At 37.3% G+C, this 24,440-nt stretch overlaps 3 protein-coding genes across 6 annotated transcripts in view; all 3 read left to right on the top strand.

Annotated features, from left to right (window-relative positions):
* The window catches only part of LOC149932264 (roundabout homolog 2-like), a 156,561-nt gene extending 145,702 nt beyond the window's left edge, over positions 1-10,859 (top strand). Inside the window, exons 10-26 of one of the 3 annotated variants that reach the window (XM_090156894.1) lie at positions 850-1,011; positions 1,073-1,377; positions 2,085-2,310; positions 2,569-2,684; positions 2,771-2,942; positions 3,540-3,707; positions 3,781-3,811; positions 4,602-4,736; positions 6,241-6,397; positions 6,495-6,585; positions 6,798-6,854; positions 6,949-7,148; positions 7,225-7,603; positions 7,666-7,806; positions 7,875-8,399; positions 8,469-8,677; positions 9,440-10,859. In XM_090156894.1, coding sequence (XP_090013020.1) covers positions 850-1,011; positions 1,073-1,377; positions 2,085-2,310; positions 2,569-2,684; positions 2,771-2,942; positions 3,540-3,707; positions 3,781-3,811; positions 4,602-4,736; positions 6,241-6,397; positions 6,495-6,585; positions 6,798-6,854; positions 6,949-7,148; positions 7,225-7,603; positions 7,666-7,806; positions 7,875-8,399; positions 8,469-8,677; positions 9,440-9,454 — 3,089 coding nt within the window. In that variant the 3' untranslated portion in view covers positions 9,455-10,859. Of the gene's footprint in view, positions 1-849; positions 1,012-1,072; positions 1,378-2,084; positions 2,311-2,568; positions 2,685-2,770; positions 2,943-3,539; positions 3,708-3,780; positions 3,812-4,601; positions 4,737-6,240; positions 6,398-6,494; positions 6,586-6,797; positions 6,855-6,948; positions 7,149-7,224; positions 7,604-7,638; positions 7,807-7,874; positions 8,400-8,468; positions 8,678-9,439 lie in introns of all 3 variants that reach the window. The other 2 variants (XM_090156895.1, XM_090156896.1) reach the window with 2 other exon arrangements.
* Positions 10,860-17,085: 6,226 nt separating this feature from the next.
* Positions 17,086-18,754, top strand: LOC149932263 (mite group 2 allergen Gly d 2.02-like). Its single transcript, XM_090155386.1, has 4 exons — positions 17,086-17,351; positions 18,154-18,255; positions 18,325-18,500; positions 18,564-18,754. The coding sequence occupies exons 1-4, from the start codon at positions 17,255-17,257 to the stop codon at positions 18,642-18,644; spliced, it is 456 nt and encodes a 151-aa protein (XP_090011512.1). The 5' UTR covers positions 17,086-17,254; the 3' UTR covers positions 18,645-18,754.
* Positions 18,755-19,749: 995 nt separating this feature from the next.
* Positions 19,750-24,029, top strand: Nct (Nicastrin). Of its 2 annotated transcripts, none has more exons than XM_090156158.1 (14): positions 19,750-19,901; positions 20,351-20,449; positions 20,527-20,650; positions 20,723-20,850; positions 20,908-21,068; positions 21,130-21,381; positions 21,449-21,610; positions 21,689-21,916; positions 21,982-22,148; positions 22,218-22,368; positions 22,439-22,532; positions 22,598-22,752; positions 22,811-22,919; positions 22,976-24,029. In XM_090156158.1, the coding sequence occupies exons 1-14, from the start codon at positions 19,841-19,843 to the stop codon at positions 23,179-23,181; spliced, it is 2,097 nt and encodes a 698-aa protein (XP_090012284.1). In that variant the 5' UTR covers positions 19,750-19,840; the 3' UTR covers positions 23,182-24,029. The 2 variants fall into 2 exon arrangements, with proteins under 2 accessions (XP_090012284.1, XP_090012285.1); XM_090156159.1 differs by lacking the exon at positions 19,750-19,901 and adding an exon at positions 20,199-20,241.
* The last annotated feature ends 411 nt before the right edge of the window (positions 24,030-24,440 follow it).

Raw genomic sequence — 24,440 nt, 5'->3', positions numbered from 1 at the left:
CTACACTAATCCATCGTTTAAATTAATAAATTTAAAAAGATTCCTTTTTTTGAAACATATAACATTCAATTATTTATTTAAAGGCTTAGTGATCAAATATTCAACAATGAAAATTTTGTATTACTCAAGCTTTTAAGATAAATTTGAGATAGAAAAATAATATTACTTTTAGTAGAAACTAGATCAAGCTAATTTTATTAAAGAAAAAATTGGGGCTAAGGCACCTTTTTATTATTTTTTCTCACAAGGTAATTTTTTGCAGATTTTTCAGCTGTATTCAAATTAGGAAGCTTAATCCGAAAAATTGGCCTGGTTCTTCGGCTCTCGGCAAAAATCATTCATTGTCACCCCCCCCCCCCCCGCCCTCGTTTTGAACCGTTTAGCCTCTGGAGACTCCTTGAATAAAATTTCGGGAGGCTTCCCAAAAAAATGGAGAGTCGATATTAGCGCCACACGTTGGGAAAATGGCGAAATATATATATTTTTTTCTGAACGGCAAAAAGCGGGTGGAGAAGAGCCTTCGTTTTCCGGGAAAGGGCGTCTCTTGGGAAATATTTCATTTTTACAAAAGTTATTTTTAAGAGAATGAGCGAAAAAAAATGGCAGATGAAAAATGCTTTTGTTTTAAATTGCTCGAGACAGCTTAGCGGGAAATTTTCCTATAACGCGAAAAAGGTTTTAATCCACTTACCGGCGTACCGGGATTTCACTCTCTTCAAATGATAAAGAAAGAAAAGCTTAAATAAATGATGACGACTGATTGCGAAATATTTTGGAGTAAACTTGAATCAAAAACACATAATAATAATCCAAAATAATGGATGGTTTATTTCGTATTTTTGTTCGTAGCACCTCGAAATCCGAATGCCATTTTCCACCGGACTCCGGATCCTATGACCTTTCCGGGTCCACCCAGCCGTCCACGCGCCGTCAACGTGACCGAGACCACTCTGGCCCTGACATGGCGACGCAACTCGAAAACAGGGTCTTCCGCACTCATTGGCTATACGAGTAAGGACGCGGGTAGTTTATTCATCGTAAACCAAAATGCTAATATGGACGGTTTCTTCAGTCGAATACTACAGTAGCGACCTTCAGAGTGGCTGGGTCGGGGCGGCTCATCGGGTCAGCGGGGAAACGTACATCGTGCAAAACCTCCGACCCGACAGTCGTTACATCTTTCTGGTTCGAGCCGAAAACTCGCACGGAATGAGTCCACCCAGCCCCGTGTCCGAGTCCATTCGAACCGTGGGCTTGCCCGATCACATTCTGCCCGATTACGACCTGGATGAAGCTCGCGCTCGTTTGACCACCACGTCCGTGGAACTGACCGACGTTAAAGCCATGAGCTCTATAGCTGTAAAACTGTACTGGAATGTGCGTAACCCCGAGAGCCCTAATAGCTGGTTTCTTTTCGCTTGTTCCGCACAGTGTTCCAAAAACCAAAATTCCAGAGAGTGCATGTAATAAATCTTTGTATATATTTCGTTTATTCAGAATACCTGGATTTGTCAAATCTATATATGTTTTTCACGCGACCCCTAGCGGTCAAGTTAGCTTCCTATTGCGTTTTGAACAATTTTGACTTTTACATTACAATCTAATGTAAAAGTCAAAATTGTCCAAAATGCAATAGGCAGCTAACTTGGCCGCTAGTGGTCGCGTGAAAAACATACAAATTTGAAAAATCCAGGTATTCTGAATAGACGAAATATATACAAAGATTTATTATATGCACTCTCTTTAATTTTGGACAAAAATTGGGGCTTTTGGAACACTGTGTTCCGGGATTTCGGAGTAAGGTAAGAAGAGTAAGGATATGACGTCATTTTACTCCGATTCTGTGGTGGCGAATAGTTTAAGTCGGAGTATAAACGACCAAATCCGATTTACTCTCTTGACAGAAGGAGTAAAAAGAGTAGCCCTAATACTCCGGAACAAGTTAATAGTTATGCGGTGGAGTAATTATCATCCCCGGAACAGGCGAATAAAACGTTTTTGGATAAAAAGAGTACTCAGGCGAAAAGAAACCACCTTTTAATCATTTGCGAAACTCGGTCGAACAACTTCTGGACTCTTTGCAGATTCAAGGCAATCGCGAGTACGTGGAAGGTTTTTACATTCGATTCCGAGACTTGAGCGGAGGCTCCGAGAAATACAACATGGTCACCGTGTTGAATGGCGCCGCCCAGTCCTACATTCTGGCCGACCTGCGCAAATTCACCAAGTACGAATTCTTCTTGGTACCATTCTATAAGAGCGTCGAAGGCCCTCCCAGCAATTCTCGCACCGTTCAGACCCTGGAAGACGGTAAGAATCTCGTTCTTTTCACTAGAAATAAGTAAAGGCTGGTTTTCACTAGGACAGAAACAGGACGACGGTGACGGCGGACGCAAAAATATTGTATTAGGCCTAACGGGAATTTTTTGCGTCGAAGCTAACCGTCGTGGCGTTTTTGGACTAGTGAAAACTAGCCCTAAGCCTTCCAACTCCTTCAACGCCATCTCGGCTTTGATAACTGTTCCGTCGATGATATTCGCAATCAACTTTCGCGTCTTTCTCGTATAGTTCCGTCAGCTCCTCCTGATAATCTGAACATTCGAGTGATAAATGTGACGAGCGCCTCCATTTCGTGGTCCCCTCCTCCGCCCCAACACAGGAACGGAGTGTTGAAAGGATACAACGTAAGCCTAGTCTTTCTTTCGATCGTTAAAAGCGTCGTCTTTCGAAGGAACGCGTCTCAATTATCAACGACGTTCCCTTTTCGCAGGTTCACATCCTTGGTAATTTGTCGCACATTCATTCCAACTTGAGTACCAACGCCACCACTACTTCGGTAACCTTGAATAACCTAACGGTGGGCTACGTCTATAAGGTTCAGGCTGTGGCCTTCACCACAATGGGGCCCGGACCAGTCAGCCCCGCAGTCGCCCTCAGAATGGGTAAGTCTCTAATTACTACTACAGGCCGCTTTTATAGTTAGGAGCGGCTTTCATCGCACCGGCGCCGCGACCTCCGAAATGTTTAATCGTTCCTTATTCAATGGCGATAAGGGAATATAGGGCCGAAGAGGGTGCTAGTTTCCGCACGCCCTCCCTTTTGTTCCGACTTAATTTATTACGGGCAAAACGCGATAATAACGACGCTGAAACGTCATTCGCACGCACCTGTAGTGAATGTCTTCGCGCGTTGCCTTGATATTAATTTAAATAGGTGGCGCGATTGATCTCGCGGACGACGTGGCGAATTTGCCCTATCGCTTCTCTTCCCGCGTCGTACATCATGACGGCTAAGCCTCGCCGCGATGATACCCGATAATAATAACCGCTTTTCCCCGTTCGACCCCCCCCCCCCTCCTCCACCCATCGTCGTTAATTTTCGTTTTAAACAATTCCTTCCCCCTATAATGGCGAATTGTCCTCGAGAGCTCGAGTATCCCGGACAAAACGCGACTCCAATGTCCTCTTAATTACGCGGCAGCCGGCGATTGAGATTTACCCCTTTTACAGATCCAAATTTACTACATCACCTCCACGCAGATCTTCCCGAGGCTTCCAATTTGCCCAACATTCAAGACATGGTGCGGCAACCCTGGTTCATCGCGCTGATTGGCGGACTTCTTTGCCTCTTACTCTCCATCTTCTTCTTCGTCATTTTCCTCAAGCGGAAACTGGCCTGGAAGAAAGCCCTGGGAGCCCATCTAAGCGGTAAGATTACCTTAATCCCTCCCCACCGCTCCTAATTGAAATTTTTTCATTTTCTTTCTTGGAATTTCAACAGCGGTTCCCGCCCACAAGACTGAGGATATCAGGTAACGGTTACTTTCAGAAATACGTCCTTGACGAAGTTGGGTTGGAGTACCGTTACTTTTTAGAAAAAGCTTGGCTTAATCGCTTTAGAATTATAGATGAACTCGCTTAAGAAGGCCTTTGAATGATCTCGCTGGCCACGGCATCTCAACCATAGATATATGAAATAGCCTAGATACCTTACGTCGCATACGGGTCCGTGGGAAGAACATGAAAGATACAGCTAGCATATTTTATGGATGCCCTACGTAATAGTGCCATCTATCGGTGACCAAAATTAATATTTATAAAATATTTTCTGCATGCGCTACGTAATAGTGCCATCAATCGGTGACCAAAATTAGTATTTGTAAAATATTTTCTGCATGCGCTACGTAATAGTGCCATCTACCGGGGTTCAAAATTAGCATTTGGAAAAAAGAAAGCGGTAGATTAGGCCTAATAATGTTGATAGCCCTGTTGTAGCGTTTAGCTGAAGTCACGTGTCATTTGTTTTTGCTTTTCGTGGAAAGATGGCGCTATAACGTAGCGCATAAGTCCCTCGTAGAATTGTGTATCTCTACTACTTCATATATCTATGATCTCAACCCAACTCGGCGCGAGGCTGATTCTTTATTTAGTACTGGTATATCCCTCGTAACAATACTAACTCGGGTGTTATATCTTTTTGTGATTTTTCATTTATCGCGCTCTGGTTGGTCCTTGTTCTTGTCCGCTTGCGCTTGTTTGTCGTCCATCTTCCGTACGCGTCATGCGCCACCGATATTATAAATCGCCTTTGACGACGCGCAGGACTGGCGTGAACGCGCGGGAGGCTTTGTGGCTAAATCGAGCTTGGCACCCTCCCGATTCGGACAAAGGCAATAGCATGAGCGAGACCAAATTACTCAACAAGTTGGACTCCTCTAACGACCTTAATTACTCCAGGTAGATTTCACTTTCTCTCGCTATCTCACTCTCTGATAACTGCCTCCCGTTTAAAATTAACCTTCGTCTCTTGAGGTGGTTTTTGGTGGTTTTTGGTGGTTTGGGTTTTTCCCGTCTGATCCCATCTCGCGCTCTCTCGTTTCGACTAATGAGTTTCGCGGTGGACGTTCATTAAGAAGAACGAGAGACGAGAGCCTTCAGAACCGTCTCGTCGTAACTACTTTTTCCTTCGAATGGAGCCGAGGCTTTACCACGATATGGTTCTTTAGTAGCTTCTACCAGGAAACTATAGAGGTATACACTTGGAATGTCTAATAGTCCAAGAGCCCATGACAAAATAAGCATGTGATAAGGTACACGATGGGTCAAAGTATTTTTTAATTAGGTTAGTGATTTGTAACAAAGAACTGTTTGTCTTACGGGTCAAAATGGGGGCTTTCCGGAAATACGAACCACGTGACGTCACTTCCGGTAACCTTGAAAATTGATATGACCTGATATTGGTATCATTCGATTGGTCTCAACGTGCTCTTACTAAATATCGCAAAATTAACCTTCAAATCTGAACCAAACGGCGTATAAGACTAAAAAAGTAATTTTGTCTTATACATGTAAATTTGGGAGGGGCTCGAAATTAGTTTTTTAGTCTTATACGCCATTTGGTTTAGATTTGAAGGTTAATTTTGCGATATTTAGTAAGAGCACGTTGAGACCAATCGAATGATACCAATATCAGGTCATATCAATTTTCAAGGTTACCGGAAGTGACGTCACGTGGTTCGTATTTCCGGAAAGCCCCCATTTTGACCCGTAAGACAAACAGTTCTTTGTTACAAATCACTAACCTAATTAAAAAATACTTTGACCCATCGTGTACCTTATCACATGCTTATTTTGTCATGGGCTCTTGGACTATAAGGTTCCATTGAGACGGTGATACGACAGCGCGTCGAGAAAAAGGCGGGGCTTAACTACGTCAAGTGTAAGACGTAACACGACATTTCAAAGTCGTTGGCTCGAGGTTTGACGCGAAAAGAATGCGTCGTCATGGTAACAAATAGGCGATCTTCCCGCGCAAAAAAGGCTTATAAAATGACGGATTTGAAAACCTCAATTTGTTATCGTACTTAATACTTTGAAGTAATTATAATGTTCTTCGCGAAAGAAGTGTAGTGATACCCAATTTCAGGTATTTGTTTTGTTATAAAAGAGATAATCAGATAAGCTAATAATATAATAACCATGACTAGGCTTAATGACGAGTTTTCGTCGAATGAGGGTAGCGAGGCGCGAGAGTTTTTCTCGTGAGTTTTCCCGCTTTAAGACACGCCCGTTTCTACGAGCTTCATCACGGCAGTAAAAATCTTCCTTGACATTCCAATTGTATACCTATATAGTTTCCCGCTTCTACTATAACGTAATACAGTCATCCCGATTACGAAACCTCCAACTAAAGTGAAAGGGTACGACGTTCATTTTTCTTCTTCCCTTCAACCTCTCGCAGCGTGTACTCTCCGATTCTGAGCAACGTGAACGCGCCCGACTACGCCGAAGTGGACACTCACAATCTCAGCACTTTCTACAAGAAAGAGCCGCCCTCCGTGCCCGCTCCTTACGCCACCACCACGCTCATTAATACGCCCAAATCATTCGGCGGCTCGGTAAGGATCTCTCTCTCATTATAAACCCGAGCTTCTATCTTAATTAAAGCCAAAAATGCGGTTTTAAGAAATGTAGCGTCTTTTCCCGAATTATTAGGTGAAGGACCATAAGAGTAGCGGATCCGAGGAAGCGAACAGAAAGTCAGATAAGGGAATGACGATGGACTACGGAAGAATGTTGGACGCTGGTACGAACATTTGAGACTTCCTTAGAGCCCTCTCTTATCTTCTCGTAATTTCAATATTTTTAATATCATTTAACCGCGCGCGTGTGAGTGTTTCGGGATTTAAAGTTTCTAATCGCTTTTAAACGAGCTGGCTATCTCATTCTCCCTAAACTAGAAAAGTTTGTAAATTTCTCTCATTAAAACGCCAGTGACCCCGCGCTTGCTTTATTTAGATGGCAACGAGCTGGACGCCGTTAGTCCCACCAGCGACTCGGGCAGTTACACGACTGGTAAGGACACGCGCTTACGATTCCAATTGAGTTGAATGTATAAAATGGCGGTTTGCCAAATAACGAAGACGCGTTCTCTCTGTCCCCTCTAAAGACGAGTACGGTATGCCGATGAAGAAGAAGCGGTTAAAGCCCTTGTCCTGTATGAGGCCCATCCCGAAAGCGCCGGTGGTCAACTGGGCGGATTTGATCCCGCCACCTCCGGAGCAGCCTCCCAGCGAGACGGGCTCACCTCCCGACACGCCTCACAATCAAAGGGGGCCATCCCCCGTTAATAGGGTTCTCAAACCTCAGGTAAACCCTCGTCCTTTCATTTGGCGGCGTCGATGGCGCTGCTGTATTTCTACTAATGCTAGGCGATGTATTTTAGTTGAGTGGCGTACCCAATGGCCGATCCCCCTTGACCACGTTAAGAGGTCAGTCGCCGGCCAACGGGAAATTTATCTCCCCGAGAGGGACGTTAACTAGGCAGCAGCCCAATCATTACCCGACCAGTCAAGCCTGCGAGAATGGCGACCGGGTTCCTACGCCGCCCGTCCGCGGTGGTGTCCGGATGCCCGGCTTAACGGCCATGATGGCCAACAATCGGCAACCAGCCCTGCCCTTGAACGGCCCTCCTTCGCCCACATCGGCCCATCCCCAAATGGACAGGGCCATCCAGTCTTCCCTGCCCTCCCTGTTCGGTGACCCTTACGGGCTTGGCAGGAGGAACGACGGTAGTCTACCGCCCAACCTTCCAATTTATCCTGGTAAAATAAGCTTGACCATCCGCTCCTTTTTTCAGCCTATATTCATGGTTCCGTAAACATAGGTCAATATCAAATGTTAGACGGGGAGTCCGATCTGGAGGGAGTGCCGCTCTACGCCACGACGGACATCTGCAACCGCAATGGCGCCCATTCGCCCGAATCCAGTATGGGAGGCGATCCCGACTACGCCGTCACGAACGATGGTAAGTATCGAGCGAAAGCCTTTCTAGTTCGTGAATGTAATTAGCCTAACATTCGTATTCCGTGACAGGTTCGCGGCTCCCTCCTTGGGTGACGGACCAAAGTAACAGTTCTTGTACAAGCGCCCGTTCGAGCGGAGCCAGTTCTTCGGACGGTTCCTTCTACACGGAAACGGACTTCGCCAGCGCCGTGGCCAGAGCGGCGCAGAACGCCGGTTTGAGGGTTGACGGATCCGTCGTGACGGACCCCGTCACTGGTACGGTTTACTCCGAATCGCCTCTCTACATGCCTCCGGGTCGAAATACGGAGAACGTATCGATGTCCGCGGGGAAACGTCCGTTGGCCAATAAGTACCGTGTACCGGCTGGTCGGCCCAGCAGCCCCTACAGTACGGACAGTAACTTAAGCAACTGTAACAATCGGCCTCAACACAAAATGAGGAAGAAACCGCAAGCGCAGGGCTCCGCGCCCACTAGCAACTTCAACTCTGGTCAATTTCCGAATTCGGACAAATCGAGTCCGTATTACGCGTGGAATCAGTTGGACGGACAAGCTGACTCCAACTCTTTCGTTCCTCACTCTATGCAGAACGGTGGTAAGTTCCGGCTTAACCGTTCATTCTCAAATCCTCTTCCAACCAACGTTTCGCGTCTCTTTCCGTCAGCGGATGACATCCCGGCTTACCACAAGCCGTCTTTCCCTTCGTGCTCCAACAATTCCGGTTCGGGAGCGAGTCAGAGCTCGTCGACTGGCAGACGGAGGAATTTCCCGGTCAACGGATTTCCGGGTTTGGTCAAATCCCCGCAAAGCACGCTGTCTGAGAAGGACGGAGGACCGCTACAAAGGAATAACTACCGCATGGACATTAGAGACGTAAGCGACATTCTTTTATAGTTATATTCTTTAAAATAGTCCTATTTATGATTTGGTTCGCTAAAACTGACGTCTTTAGACGCGCTTGAAGCACGCGCTGGTAACATTTTTCGATCATAATACTCGCGGGTTGTCTCAACTTCGTCATCCTCTTCAAGTAGAAATAAATACATTATTGGTTTAACCACAGACCACCTACCCCAAAGAGGGACATGTATCGCTGGTTGTAATTTAAAAAATTTATGTCTCGAATGTGATGCGCCATCTTAAGGCAAGTAGAGGAAGTTTCGAAGGTACAAAGACGTGCACGCGCGATAGTAAAACATGTGTTGAAGAAATGTTTATGAAAAAGCTTAGATACGGGCCTGTAGGAAGAAAACAGCTAGCAGAAGACACATATTTTCTGGATGCGCTACGTAATAGTGCCATCTATCGGTGACCAAAATTAGTATTTAAAAAAAGTGGTAGATTAGACCTAATAATGTTGATAGCAGTAACGTGGAGTTGAAGGTGGTCTGTGGTTCAACATTAGCCAGTGGCACAGGGACTAATAAAAAGATTTGTACGTATGACCATACGATTCGGGGGCACGTTCCCCCCTCTGAACCAAAATCCTGGCTACGCCACTGACATAAGATCGGGGTGATTAGCGATATTTACCTTAAAATCGAGTCTTAGCAAGGTTTAGCGGATTCTTTATTGTATTTTCTTTATCAATGTAATTGGCGGTAATTATTATAGCGAATTTTGTGTACTTAACAGACGCCCATAGTCTGAAGAAAGTCTGAAATGTAATACGAGTCAGCGAGGAAGGATTCAACTCTAGGAAGTATTTGGGAACGCCGCAGCTATCCAAGGATCACCTTCAATTTCTACAACAAGTAATGTAGACCCCTTTCGCTATCGTAGCTCAAAAATCGTTATATTCCGAAAACGAGGGATCACGGAGACGCTGCCGCCATCTACGGAGTTATCTTTCCCTCGCGTGCAGCAATAAAACTATGTATAAAATATATTATATATATATAAAAAAAATTAAGTAAATATTACAAATAAAAGGTTTTCCACGCTGATCTCGCCACCGCGCGTCCGAGCGATTTTCTCAACTTGCCTTACTGACGAAACAAAGACGTATTGTTTTCGTATATTCGTAAAATAGCGATATCAATCATGAACAATTTGTACGGTCTTGTGAGAACGGAAAAGGAACTTCATTTTTTCAAACTATTCGCTTTTTTGTAAAAGCCGCGTGAAATGGGTGAAAATGCGTCGGTTCAAAAAGAAAGCTCGAACCAAATTTCGTTTTCGTTCGTTTAGGCCTATGTTTTTCTCATTTTTTTAAACGAAAATATTCCGAGTGAAATCTTGGAAGAAAATATTCAATAAAGTGGACTGAAGAGAAATCGTGTAAGAAATATTTAACAAAGGTTTAACGAGTTTTGTAAATATGCAACAACAAAAAAAAAGCCTTTTGTGATTTTTATAATTTATTCTAATCGCGCTCGTTTTCGAGAAGAGGCCATAGACAAATGGTACATTGCCCATCTCGAAATTTTTGTACATAAGAAAAAAAACCTGATAAAGAAATATGAAAAAAAACTAAAAAAAAATGATAAGTCGGTCAATTCGGCTTATTTGCAGTCATAAAAAAAACGGTGTAAATACTGGTACAGTAGGTATAACTTTAATTTTTAGCGTTGTTTATAATTAAGAAGAGCTAAAAGTTTTTATTAAGATGGAAAAAGATGCAAAGAGACTTATTCGTAATACGTAGAGTAAAACTAAAGCCCAGTTAGGTAATATTCAACCCCTTTTTAACCCCTGTACCCCCCTAATAATATCAACGTCACTCGAAACTATACCCCGTTTGGGTTACGATCCAAACCAGTATCCCCGATTACCGTCGTTTCGGTTGGCTTTCCCGATTTAAGAATTCGTAATAAACTGAGATTCAATAAAATGAACCACGGTACAGGGTTGCGCCATTGACAAATACTCGCGGTGAGCGTACAAAATAACGTTGAGGAAGATTTCAACTATGCAGAAACATTCGTTTTAAAACTTCGTTATCTTCCGAGTGCCTTCAATAAAAAATAAGCGCCGTTTTCATCTTAATAACTAGTCCTTTTTTAAATTAGTCTCATTACTTAATATTTAATTTTCAAATTCATAAAAAAAAAAGAGGGGTTGTTGATTTTTAAATCGAAAAAATCGTGATTTATTTGATTTAAATAAATTTTTTAATTTTGATTTTTATCAATTTTTTATTTTTAATCTAAATTTAAAAATATACCTCTTTTCCGTGATAAATTTATTGATAATTTGCATACATCGGCAATGTAAGACAAAATTTAAATGAATCTTAATTAAATTAAATCAGTACTTGTATCTTTTGGTGTCTAAGACCTTTGGCCGACACCATAAGTTTGTTCTAAAAAAAAGTACTTGTAACTATTTTCATTGCTACAACAACCATTTTTTGTACATTTCTATATATAATAGGTTGTTTAAATCAATAATTTAAAGAAAAACCCATTGAAATAAAGATTTAAATCAGACAACCCTGATAAGAAGTGATGAAAGCAATATTTCTTTCACTTGTTAGTAAAACGCCTTGCTTTCAAACTGTCTGACGTTTCATTACCTTGAGTTGTAAAAAAGGTATTTTAAAAAGAAACGCTTCCCTGTACCTTTTTAAGTTATTTTACAATTTTATTTTAACGTAAATGAAATCGGGGAAGAGTCGCGTTCATATCAGTCATAAGGAATAGTAAAACGTCCCCGAAAATACGTACTGTGCCAAAGCCGAAATTCGTTTCTCTCGCGTTGTGTAAGTCTTCCCGGGGTAAATACCAATTTCGAGGGCGTCTAAGATCGCTAAGTTTTAAAGACTAAAAAAGCCATTTAAAATAACCGTACCTTTTGAATTAAATTGACTTGGAAATAAATTAATTTATCAAAAGAATGGAACGGTCTTAGGGGTTTTTGCGTGGCTATATTGCCTTCGGGAAGATGTTGTACTCAAACCAAGGTGAATCTGGGGGTCCACGCCATTCGTTTTTGCTTTCTTCATTTTGGTCAATGTACAGTCCTTTTGTAAAATTGTACGGTATAGTGGATGTCTGTATATGAAACAACGGATACTACAAAGTGTATTAAAAATGCAATTGTTTTATACGTTAATGTTTTTCTTTGCGTTTTGAACACCGAGTCCTTTTCGAAAGAAATATAATGTTTTAATTTAGTATACCAAATTGCAGTTTAAATTTATTTTTCGTTAAATTCCGTATAAAATTTTCCAATTACGTTGTTTTAAAGAAAACATATTTTTCTTCTTAAGATACTATCACGAATCCTATTTTTCCTCTTTAAATACTATCACGAATCCTATTTTCTTCTTAAGATACTATCACGAATCCTATTTTTCTTCTTAAGATACTATCACGAATCCTATTTTCTACTTAAGATACTATCACGAATCCTATTTTTCTTCTTAAAATACTATCATGAATCCTATTTTCTTCTTAAAATACTATCACGAATCCTATTTTCTTCTTAAGATACTATCACGAATCCTATTTTCTTCTTAAAATACTATCACGAATCCTATTTTCTTAAGATACTAACACGAATCCTATTTTATTCTTAAGATACTATCACGAATCCTATTTTCTTTTTAAGAAACTATCACGGATCCTATTTTTCTTAAAATACTATTACGAATCCTATTTTCTACTTAAGATATTATCACGAATCCTATTTTCTTTTTAAGATACTATCACGAATTTTCTTCTTCTTCTTAAGATACTATCACGAATTTTCTTCTTCTTCTTAAGATACTATCACGAATCCTATTTTTCTTCTTAAGATACTATCACGAATCCTATTTTTCTTTTTAAGATACTATTACGAATCCTATGTTATACTTAAGATACTATCACGAATCCTATTTTTCCTCTTTAAATACTATCACGAATCCTATTTTCTTCTTAAAATACTATCACGAATTCTATTTTCTTCTTAAGATACTATCACGAATCCTATTTTTCTTCTTAAGATACTATCACGAATCCTATTTTCTACTTAAGATACTATCACGAATCCTATCTTTCTTCTTAAGATACTATCACGAATCCTATTTTTCTTCTTAAGATACTATCACGAATCCTATTTTTCTTCTTAAGATACTATCACGAATCCTATTTTCTACTTAAGATACTATCACAAATCCTATCTTTCTTCTTAAGATACTATCACGAATCCTATTTTTCTTCTTAAGATACTATCACGAATCCTATTTTTCTTTTTAAGATACTATCACTAATCCTATTTTTCTTCTTAAGATACTATCGCGAATCCTATTTTTCTTCTTAATATACTATCACGAATCCTATTTTTCTTCTTAAGATACTATCGCGAATCCTATTTTTCTTCTTAATATACTATCACGAATCCTATTTTTCTTCTTAAGATACTATCACGAATCCTATTTTTCTTCTTAAGATACTATCACGAATCCTATTTTTCTTCTTAAGATACTATCACGAATCCTATTTTTCTTCTTAAGATACTATCACGAATCCTATTTTTCTTCTTAAGATACTATCGCGAATCCTATTTTTCTTCTTAAGATACTATCACGAATCCTATTTTTCTTCTTAAGATACTATCACGAATCCTATTTTCTACTTAAGATACTATCACGAATCCTATCTTTCTTCTTAAGATACTATCACGAATCCTATTTTTCTTCTTAAGATACTATCACGAATCCTATTTTTCTTTTTAAGATACTATTACGAATCCTATGTTATACTTAAGATACTATCGCGAATCCTATTTTTCTTCTTAATATACTATCACGAATCCTATTTTTCTTCTTAAGATACTATCACAAATCCTATTTTTCTTCTTAATATACTATCACGAATCCTATTTTTCTTCTTAAGATACTATCACGAATCCTATTTTTCTTTTTAAGATACTATCACTAATCCTATTTTTCTTCTTAAGATACTATCGCGAATCCTATTTTTCTTCTTAATATACTATCACGAATCCTATTTTTCTTCTTAAGATACTATCACGAATCCTATTTTCTACTTAAGATACTATCACGAATCCTATTTTTCTTCTTAAGATACTATCACGAATCCTATTTTTCTTTTTAAGATACTATCACGAATCCTATTTTTCTTTTTAAGATACTATCACGAATCCTATTTTTCTTCTTAAGATACTATCGCGAATCCTATTTTTCTTCTTAAGATACTATCACGAATCCTATTTTTCTTCTTAAGATACTATCACGAATCTTATTTTTCTTCTTAAGATACTATCGCGAATCCTATTTTTCTTCTTAAGATACTATCACGAATCCTATGTTATACTTAAGATACTATCACGAATCCTATTTTTCCTCTTTAAATACTATCACGAATCCTATTTTCTACTTAAGATACTATCACGAATCCTATTTTCTTCTTAAAATACTATCACGAATTCTATTTTCTTCTTAAGATACTATCACGAATCCTATCTTTCTTCTTAAGATACTATCACGAATCCTATTTTTCTTCTTAAGATACTATCACGAATCCTATTTTTCTTTTTAAGATACTATCACGAATCTTATTTTTCTTCTTAAGATACTATCACGAATCCTATTTTTCTTCTTAAGATACTATCACGAATCCTATTTTTCTTCTTAAGATACTATCACGAATCTTATTTTTCTTCTTAAGATACTATCACGAATCCTATTTTTCTTCTTAAGATACTATCACGAATCCTATTTTCTACTTAAGATACTATCACGAATCCTATTTTCTTCTTAAAATACTATCACGAATTCTATTTTCTTCTTAAGATACTATCACGAATCCTATTTTTCTTCTTAAGATACTATCACGAATCCTATCTTTCTTCTTAAGATACTATCACGAATCCTATTTTTCTTCTTAAGATACTATCACGAATCCTATTTTTCTTTTTAAGATACTATTACGAATCCTATGTTATACTTAAGATACTATCACGAATCCTATTTTTCCTCTTTAAATACTATCACGAATCCTATTTTCTTCTTAAAATACTATCACGAATCCTATTTTTCTTCTTAAGATACTATCACGAATCCTATTTTCTACTTAAGATACTATCACGAATCCTATCTTTCTTCTTAAGATACTATCGCGAATCCTATTTTTCTTCTTAAGATACTATCACGAATCCTATTTTTCTTCTTAAGATACTATCACGAATCTTATTTTTCTTCTTAAGATACTATCACGAATCCTATTTCTTAAGGTCCACATAGTCGTTTGAAATTTGAGGGTGGAGTTAAATAATAACGTGTTTTTCGAAGCTGGAAAGGAGGGGAGTAGTTACTCGAAATTCGTCCCAAATTTTTTCAAACGATTCAGTGGCCTTTCAAATGACCTTCAAATTATAAGACAACAACGTGGATATTTAAGGTAATACGCTTGTTAGTGTAATGAGCTTTTCGGAAATTCCCCCCGTCGGGTTCTATTTAATAGGTTCAGTGAGTCAACGAAGTGAGATATTTCGAAACAACGAATTTTTATATTTAACAAATTAAAATAATTATGGAACGAGTAGCTTGGATGAGCGGATATTAACGGTAAGCAATTGTTTTATACTTAATTATTCTTTTGGAGTAATTTTTCCGCGATATGGGGTATCGGTTGGGGAATAGATTCGCTTGATAACGCGTGAAATAAGGAAGGAAGTCTATTTTAATTTTGTCGCTAGGAATGGATAAATATTAATGTACTTTGGAACAAACGAAATTTGGTATTTTATTTTGTCAATTCCGGAATTCAGTGAAAGTTATTTCATCGTACGCGTTATCTTCGCTTTTTCCTCATTTACAATTTAGAGCGACCAGAATCCCGTGTTTTCGCAAAAAAGGCGATTGTAGGTGATGAGGGACCTCTCACTACAATGGGCCATCGCAAAAATTCGTGTTCTTTTGTTATAAAACAAATATTTATTCAATAGCCGTCCTAAGTGGCACTTTTAGATAACGCAACCAGTTGAGTTCCTTTCGAACGTACCCATTAAATTTTTTAATAACAATGAGTTTTAAGGGGAAATTGCTTTTTCTTATCGATGATTATATTTACATTTTTAAGTGTTGGAGACACTGAATTTCATTTTCGTAGAATTTTTTTTAAGCCTATCATTATAACTAACATGGGTTAATCTACCACTCGAAAATGTGTAGGAGGAAATTGTAGATTTTACGCGATAAAAATAAGTCTACACTAATACAGGGTGTCCATTTTTAATCGGAAAAGTGCTTTTCTCAATAACCGTTGTAATTAGAATTTTTAATTTTTTTTTGTTAATTGTCAGTACCGGGGGCCATTGTTGTACATCATGTTTATCGATTTTAAAATAATATTTAAAAAATTTGAAAAAATAAATTTTGATTCATTGGAGCTCGTCAAATTTTGCCAATGAGAAAAATGTAGAGCGACGTCGAAAACATAAGAATAACGTTTCGTCGTTGAAAACACAATAATTTTTCACGAAATTACACGCGTTTGAAAATTGACTTAACGGGTAAACAAAATAATTGGAAAAATCAAAACTAGAATCTAATTTCGGGGATATTGTTTTTGGACTTTCGGTTATTTTTCATTTAATTTAATTTAAATAAATAAAAAGTATATTTAGTTCAGTCTAAGAATAATATTGTCTTACGACTTCCACTGCATCCAAAAGATTATAGTTTTTGATTTTTCCAATTATTTTGTTTAACCGTTACGTCAATTTTCAAACGCGTGTAATTTCGTGAAAAATGATTGTGTTTTCAACGACCAAACGTTATTCTTATGTTTTCGACGTCGCTCTACATTTTTCTCATTCGAAAAATTTGACGAGCTTTAATAAATCAAAATTTATTTTTTCAAAATATTAAAATATTTTAAAATCGATAAACATGATGTACAACAATGGCCCCCGGTACTGACAATTCACAAAAAAAAATTCAAAATTCTAACTACAATGGTTATTGAGAAAAATCACTTTTTCGAATAAAAATGGACACCCTGTATACGTTTTCGAGACGTTTCTTAACCAGCCTAATGAAAGTTAATTATGATATTGGAAGCTGACTGAACGATGTATACCCGGAATTGATTTAAATATATTTGAAATCAGTTCAATGCCATTTTTTATATTCGTGAGCAAATTTCTTGAGAAATGTCCGCTACCAGAGTGTATCATACCTTTTTTTTTCCAAATTCTACTTCCATAATCTGTTTCACTAACAAACAAATTTACCATAAAGAAGGGGGTTGAAAATTTTTGTTGCGGCCCCCCTGTTTCGTTTGGGAAACTAAAATGAAACCCGCCTAGAGTGAGACCACGTGACTGAGGAATATTTGAAAAGGCTATTTAGGAGCGCGCCACAGAGCAACGATTCCGGAGTAGCTGGCGAGGCGGGCTTCAGTCGTTTCCTTCCGACTCAAATTACACCGAGTTTGAACTAAGATCGGCCGTCGGCGAGACCCGTCTCTTGGTTTTGAATTTACGTAAATAGAAGAAATGAGACTCTCGTTTTCCGTTTCACTTGGGAGTATTTTAGTCGTTGCTTTTTTAAATTTTGCGTCTTCGCAACTAAGTATTAAAGTTGCGAATTGCGGTAAGTTGATAATTTTATTATTAATCGAAATTTATCCGTTGTATTTAACGCGTTCGTAAGGTTCAATTAGGAGTTACATTCGTACAAATCCAGTACACTCTAGAAAAAAATGATTTTAGAAATCTTGAAATCGCTGTATCTTGGTGAAAATTAGGTCCATAATTTCGAAATCAGGCTAAAAAGCCAGAGGTTAACGGGAATAGTCAATTAGTTATTGTAGGAAGCTGTTGGCTCGCGTGGCATGAAGGGCTTTCCACAACCCTTCTACAAAGTGCCGGATTAAGGACTAGGCCCACTAGACACTGACCAACGGATTATTCTTCGGAAAGTAGTTAGATGACTTGGGCCTTGGGTGGTACCTTGGATATTAAAATTAGCGAATAAGTAGATTAGTCCATAATGAAAAGGGATAAAAAAGCTAAAGCCTAAACAAATTTAAAGAAATTTAAAAACTTACAAATAGCTCGTACCAATAGGTATTCGAGCAAAAATGAAGACGCGAAACACGGACCAAATAGATCTTAGAGTGAAAAACTAAATTAATTAGCCTAGCTGAATCGTGATCTGAAATCTCAATAAGTTTATAATTTAGGAAATCATTGACATTCAAAATCCCGTACGCAAAATTGTAAAATGTCGGACCCTCGGTAGGCTCGGTTACATTTCAGTTTATAATCATTTCTAAAACGTTTATTTTCGATATTGAGTTCTGTGATATTACGTACTCAGCGGGAAGAGTGTTATTCTCATTAAATCATTGAGGTTACTAATTATCCTTTTCAATTACCCGTCGCGAATGTAGGAGGAAGCGAAAATATCAATGTCACCGTTACTCCTTGCACGGCGGAACCTTGTACTCTTAAAAAAGGCTCAGTGGCTACTGTACAAGCCTCGTTTTTGTCTAGTAAGCTTAATATCAATAAACTTTCTGAAGGTGGTTTTGCTATTATTCGAGTAACTTTCGTTTCAACAGATCAGGACTCTAACAATCTCCGTTTGAAAATTACCGCCAAAGTGCGCGACTTCAACGCGCCGTTTCCCGGATTACGGAGCAACTCATGTAGAGGTCAGGGTCTGACGTGTCCCCTGAACTCGGGTAAACCTTACACCTTTAAGTACGGATTGAGAATATTGGCATTTTATCCAGACGTAAGTCACGTTTCCGTTGTCGAAATTGGCCAAATTATTAATTGTTTTTATTTTTAAATAAAGATTAAAACGAACGCGACATTCACAGTCATTGGTGACAAAGGAACCGTTTTCTGTTTCACGGCCCCGGTGGAAATCAAATGATGTCTCCCGTCTCATTTTTCATCACGAAATCGTCCACTTTTTAAAAAAATGTCTGTTTACCAGTATTCGATTTTAAAGGTTTTTACATTTTCGCATTGTAAATAAAGTATTCAATATTTTTATTAGCTTAAAATTATCTTTTTATTCAGTTGTCTAGTCAAATGGAAAGTGAAAGTTATTTCCTGGGGGGCTATTAACGAACGTAATTTTTTGAAACGAGAATGGAATGAGGTCACCCTCTTTTTTTTACCGGAAGGAAAGCCGATCAAATTATCGTTTTTTTAGCTGTCATCTTCCGCGATTTTTAGTTTCCCTTGTTTCGAAAAAATATTCGTTTACCGCCCGTTTTCGGAAATGAGTTGTTTCCAGGGTAAGATTCGGTTCGTGAAACATTATGGTGTTTTTTTCTTTGTTTACGAAGAAATTTTAACCGTTTTTCAAGTAAACGATAGTTTAAACTTTATTTTATTTTGCTCTTTTTTTATAAACAAATTGGTAATGGAATTATTTATCTCAATGTCCACATTTTTTGGAGTGTTGCAAAACGGAAGTTAGGCTTGTCCAAGGATGGCTTGACCTTTTCGTTGAACACATTTTCTGATTTAAAATTGGCGCGCTAAACGGAGTGCATCAAATTCTAACGAAGAAAACATTTGTTGCAAGAAATTTAACAAGTCTTCAATCCTACTTTTTAAATTTCCTCTAAAACACGCATTACTATGCGCGAGTGAAAGCTATAGCTACGCCCTCTTTTGGTTGCCGTCGAAAGCTAGATAGCGTATTAGCAGATGCTATCAGTGTTTGGTTTTTTACAATGTACGTTTTTACGCATATTAGAGAGTTATGATTTATGAAATAAAAGCTATAAAAGGTTCATATTTATATAATTTTACAATTTCACACTGGTTTGTATTTCCACCATTGTAACACAGAGAAATTATGAGTTTTTATTACGCTCAGATTTAGGCATTTTTCTCTTATTTGACCATAGCAGACGCTAGATCACTAGCGCTACCTCGGAAGACCGTGGTACCGTAACGCCACCTAGCTTCGTTTCTCTCTGAAATTTAGAGAAAGACCCAGCAGAGGGCTAGCAACGCGAAAGTGGTTTTTCCTGCATTGTCACGGGAGAGTATCGGCGGATGTCGTTAGCTGGTGTTCCTTTCATTCAATTTATATGAATTTAATGTGAGAAAATGTTTATACATTTAAATTTATATAAACTTTTGATCGTAGTATTAGTAAAATGGATCCTTGGTGAGTAGTTCATTACTAATTTTTTTTAAAAATAATTATCGTAACATTTTCATTGGAAAACATGACATTTGGGCCTTGGCGTCTGTTTTAATAATAGTTTTAAATAATTATGGATTGCCGATGAGTCATCTCATTCACTCGATATCAATACTACTATTATGTAGTGCATGAATATTCTATTTATTATTAAAAAGATAATAATAAAGTAATAGTAATATCTAACATAGTTTGTGCTGTTTTTACTTTATTAGCCAGAAGCAAACATATTTTTAAGGGAAATAGACAAATAATAAGATAACAGAAGCGTATAATATGTCTCGTAAGAGAGAGAAGTATCTAGGTAGCTTGTACCTTCGTCTACCAGAGATATATTATGTATTTAATTTATTTATAGGAAAGGGAATTAAAAAGTATTCAAAGATAATCAATCATAATCTATGTTATTTCAGTGTCCTCTGATCGTATGTCAGAAAAAATATATGAACACATAGAAGTAGAAAGTTTTTGTTTTCGTCGCTTAAATGCAACTCATCAGACTGGATGTGCCTGTATGAAAAATATTTTTTTTAAATTTATCACTTAAATCTTTCTGCGAAAGGAAAAAAATCATGGTTTTTTTTTCTAGCAAATCCTTCTGGAAATGTGGGTATTATTCATGTTATAGAATCAAATGAAGACATTTTGTGGGTTACCAAAAATGGACCCGAATACCCTTATATAGCTGTCATGAATGAAACATTCTTCAACATGTACTTATTTTCATTATTTTAAATTATTTCCAGAAATTAATGTAAAGATAATTTAACTTTGGAATATTATAGCGGAAATTTATCCATCATACGAGATTCAAAGCGTATCTCTGGTATTCTGTTACTGAAAGGCACCAAGAGCCCTCCCTTTCCGGACCATAATTTTTCCCCCGAGAACAGTTGTCCGAATGAAAATTCTGGTAATCTTAGTAGAAGTGTGTTTTTTACTTTAACCTAACTGCAATATTTATCATTAGGGCTTTACTCTAACAATAAATATCCTGAATATGCTCATTGCAAAAAGTCGAAATGGAATTTGAATCCTAAGAACCCAGCTATTGGAATGCTGTACGAAGATTACAGTATACCCATACTACTCGTTACTAATGATTCTCACGTGAATTTCATTATAGATGAGGTACAATTTATTAATTACATTCCATTTTGTTTCATTTAAAACATAATGTTTTTGTCCTCAGTGTTACAAAACTTTCAACATTCCAAAAAATAACTCCGAGAGGACTTGGCCTCTTTGCGCTGCAGAATTATCCACGTTTATGCTGGCTGCTAAAGATAGCCCGACTTGTATTAGAAGAAGCAATAGTGTCAGATCGTTAATTCCAGTTAAATATTGCGATCCAATGGGTGGTAGAAACGTAGTTACTTTCTTGCAGCCAACTAATAAAAGCGAAGCAGTGAGCAATAGATCGATTGTAGTCATTGCTGCTAGGGTAATTACTAATTAGTTTAAAACATTTTATAATGGAATATTTTTTAAAAGATTACTTTGAATTTTAGATGGATGCGGTTTCCCTGTTTGATCAAATATCTCCTGGGGCTGATTCCACCGTTTCTGGTCTCGTAACACTATTAGCAGTTGCCAAAACTTTGTCGAATATAAGCGAAGAAATTAAAAACAAAGCTCCGGATAAAAATGTTCTTTTTGCCATTTTTAATGGGGTACTTTAATGTTTTGCATTTATGATTATTATTCTGACAAGACCAATTTCAAATCTTGAAATTTTAATCAATTTTTAGGAAACGTTTGATTATATTGGTTCAAGCAGAGTTGTTTTTGATATGGAAAGAGGAGTTTTCCCTGAAAAGATCATTCCTGATGGGTCACAGTTGGCAGCCATTAACCTCGGACATATTTCTCACATCATCGAACTAGGTCAAGTAGCATTACACGAAGACGACCAAGATTTGAATCTGTATATTCATACAGATCCTATTTCTAGGAAAGATCCACACATAAACCTCTTGGTACGTTCTTTTCTCTTCAATTTGTGTGTTTTTTTTTTAAATATTATTGTACGTTTCTTTTTCAGGTACAAAACTTAACGGAAATATTAAAACAATCTCATTCCGGTGTTAAATTCTTGGAAGTTGAAGGTGGTTTACCTTTACCTCCAGCTTCCACGCAAAGGTTTTTACGTAAAGATCTTAACATCGCATCAATTGTAATTTCAAATTTCGAGAAAAGTTTTTCAAACAAGTGATTATCTTTATTACATTAATTTTTTTATTTCGGTTATAACGCTATACTTATTTCTTAAATATTTAGGTTTTACATGAGCCAGTATGATACTGAACAGTATTTGTCTAATAATTCCGCATCCCACATTGCAAATTTGGCGACCAGCGTATCAAAGGCTGTCTATGAACTACTAACTACGGATAAACCCCCGGAGAGCTTAAAAGCGGAAGTGGAAATTGCAAGTTTACAATAATTCCTTTTCTTTTTTTTTCAATTTTAAAATTCTTAAAATTTTGATCCCCAATCAGGTGGAAGACCTTATGGACTGTTACCTTAGAAATTCTTCCTGTAAATTATTTCAAGAAATTGACAGGCCACGAACGGGAGATGTCAAATTTATCCGTAAGCCCGTGACATAATAATTAACATAAACTCTTTTCTTTACAAATTATTTTATGCCTTAATAGAGAGTGACAAGCCTTTATCTCTTTATGTCGGAGTTGATAGAGACGGAAACCCTACCTTAATCACAACGTACACCCGTTATTTATTAGCCTACTTTAGTGGAAAGCAACTTGATGACCGCGACGTTAACAATTGCACTTCCTGTTGCAATGACAGAGTATGTTTACAATTAAAACCATAGTTTACTGTTTATATACATATTTGTTATACCTTAGATATTTAATTACGATTGGATGGCTGGTCCTGATTTGAATAGTAGTGGCATTTGCGTTCGTTCTATTGTCAAGTACACCGAAGCCGTATCTCCTGCTAAAGTTCTAAATGGTAAGTGGTGAATTGTTTTGTACAGAAATTTCCTAAAATAATATTTGTTCCATCAGATTGGACTACCCTCGAATACTCAACTTGGACCGAAAGTGTCTGGATATCTGTCTCTTTGAGAATATTTGTGCGTCCTAATCCTAGCTTCGAGGGTTTAACATTGGGGATTGGATTTGGTATATTTATAGCCTCACTTCTCATAGTGTATTCTATTAATAAGCGTTCCACTCTCCTCTTCGGACCTAGAACGTTGGTGCCCTGCTAGGGAAACGCCACAAATCACATTGCTCTGGCTGATCTAGGTCAGCGCGGTATTTACTGCAACTTACCCACTCCTGCCAATTTGTAAAATGAAGTCGTTTCTAGTCAAGCGAATACTTGGGAATAAAGGGGAATTTTTTTTGGCCGTAACTCCTCTCCAAGTTATTTTATAAAAGCAGAGGTGAAAGGTATTTGTGGTAATTTTAGATCTACCGTAGTGGTACTAAGTATTACGCCAGTAACAGTTTTTCCTTTTTTAAAAATTGTCTGGGTGTTAAGGAATTGCCACTTTCATTCCGTATTTCAAATATATGGCGTAATTAATATATCAATATATTTTTATATGGTGAATTTTAAATTCAGTAAAGTGGCTGTTTTTAATCTAGCAATTTTGACTCGTTAATTTGAATTGCAAATTACATAACTGCAATTTAAACTTACTGATGCTAATAAAAATTAAGAACTTTTTGCGTACTGTTCTGGTGTTGAAGTGCCTTTATCAACCAGAGTAAAGTGATTTGTGGATTTTCAGAAATATCTGTAAATTTGAAATGGGATTTTTTGTACTATAAGCGAGCCTAATTATAAATCAATGTGTAAAATATTCATTTTTCACCTTACCATAAGTTATAATGTACTATATTTGAGTATGTTTTTTACATGATTACGGAACAACTAATGTTCATTCCAGTTCCAAATTTCTTCAAATATTTTGTCGTCATTATAAAGTAATTTATTGTAATGATTTTATACTGGGCTGTTTTGTATATTTGCAATTAATGGCTTATCTCTTCGCAAGTATAAACATATTATTTATAATTGTAATGTCAATGAAAGGTACGATATAGTTTTATTAGAAGACTGTACTCATTTTTTTTTAAATATAGACATGTGTATTTAATAATCTAAAAAATTATCCATATAATTGCAAATAAACTGAACAGTAATGATATTCGTAATAAAGTCCCAGTTTTAATAAAGTAATTGCAATTTGAAATGAGGCTCTATAATTTGTAGTGGCATTAAAATTTAATGTTTCTTAGAATATGCTTTAAAATCAAAAAATGTACCTTTGTAGTCTCTAATAGTGTTCATATGGGGTCCTGCGAAAAACAAGTCGGGGTCGGGGATGGAAAATTCTATGTATTTATTATGATTGGAAAAATTATAAAAATACCCCAATTTTACTGGTTTAGATTAGATATAGTGTATCTTGTGTAAGCCAGCCTCTGAGCCTAGTAATAGTAACAATAGATAAGATAG

This window comes from Leiobunum rupestre, chromosome 8 (genome assembly GCF_980474605.1).
Source record: "Leiobunum rupestre chromosome 8, qqLeiRupe1.1.hap1, whole genome shotgun sequence".
Classification (NCBI taxonomy): Eukaryota; Metazoa; Arthropoda; class Arachnida; order Opiliones; family Sclerosomatidae; genus Leiobunum; species Leiobunum rupestre.
The sequence above is the reverse complement of the archived record's forward strand: the minus strand, read 5'-3'. Positions and strand labels throughout refer to the sequence as shown.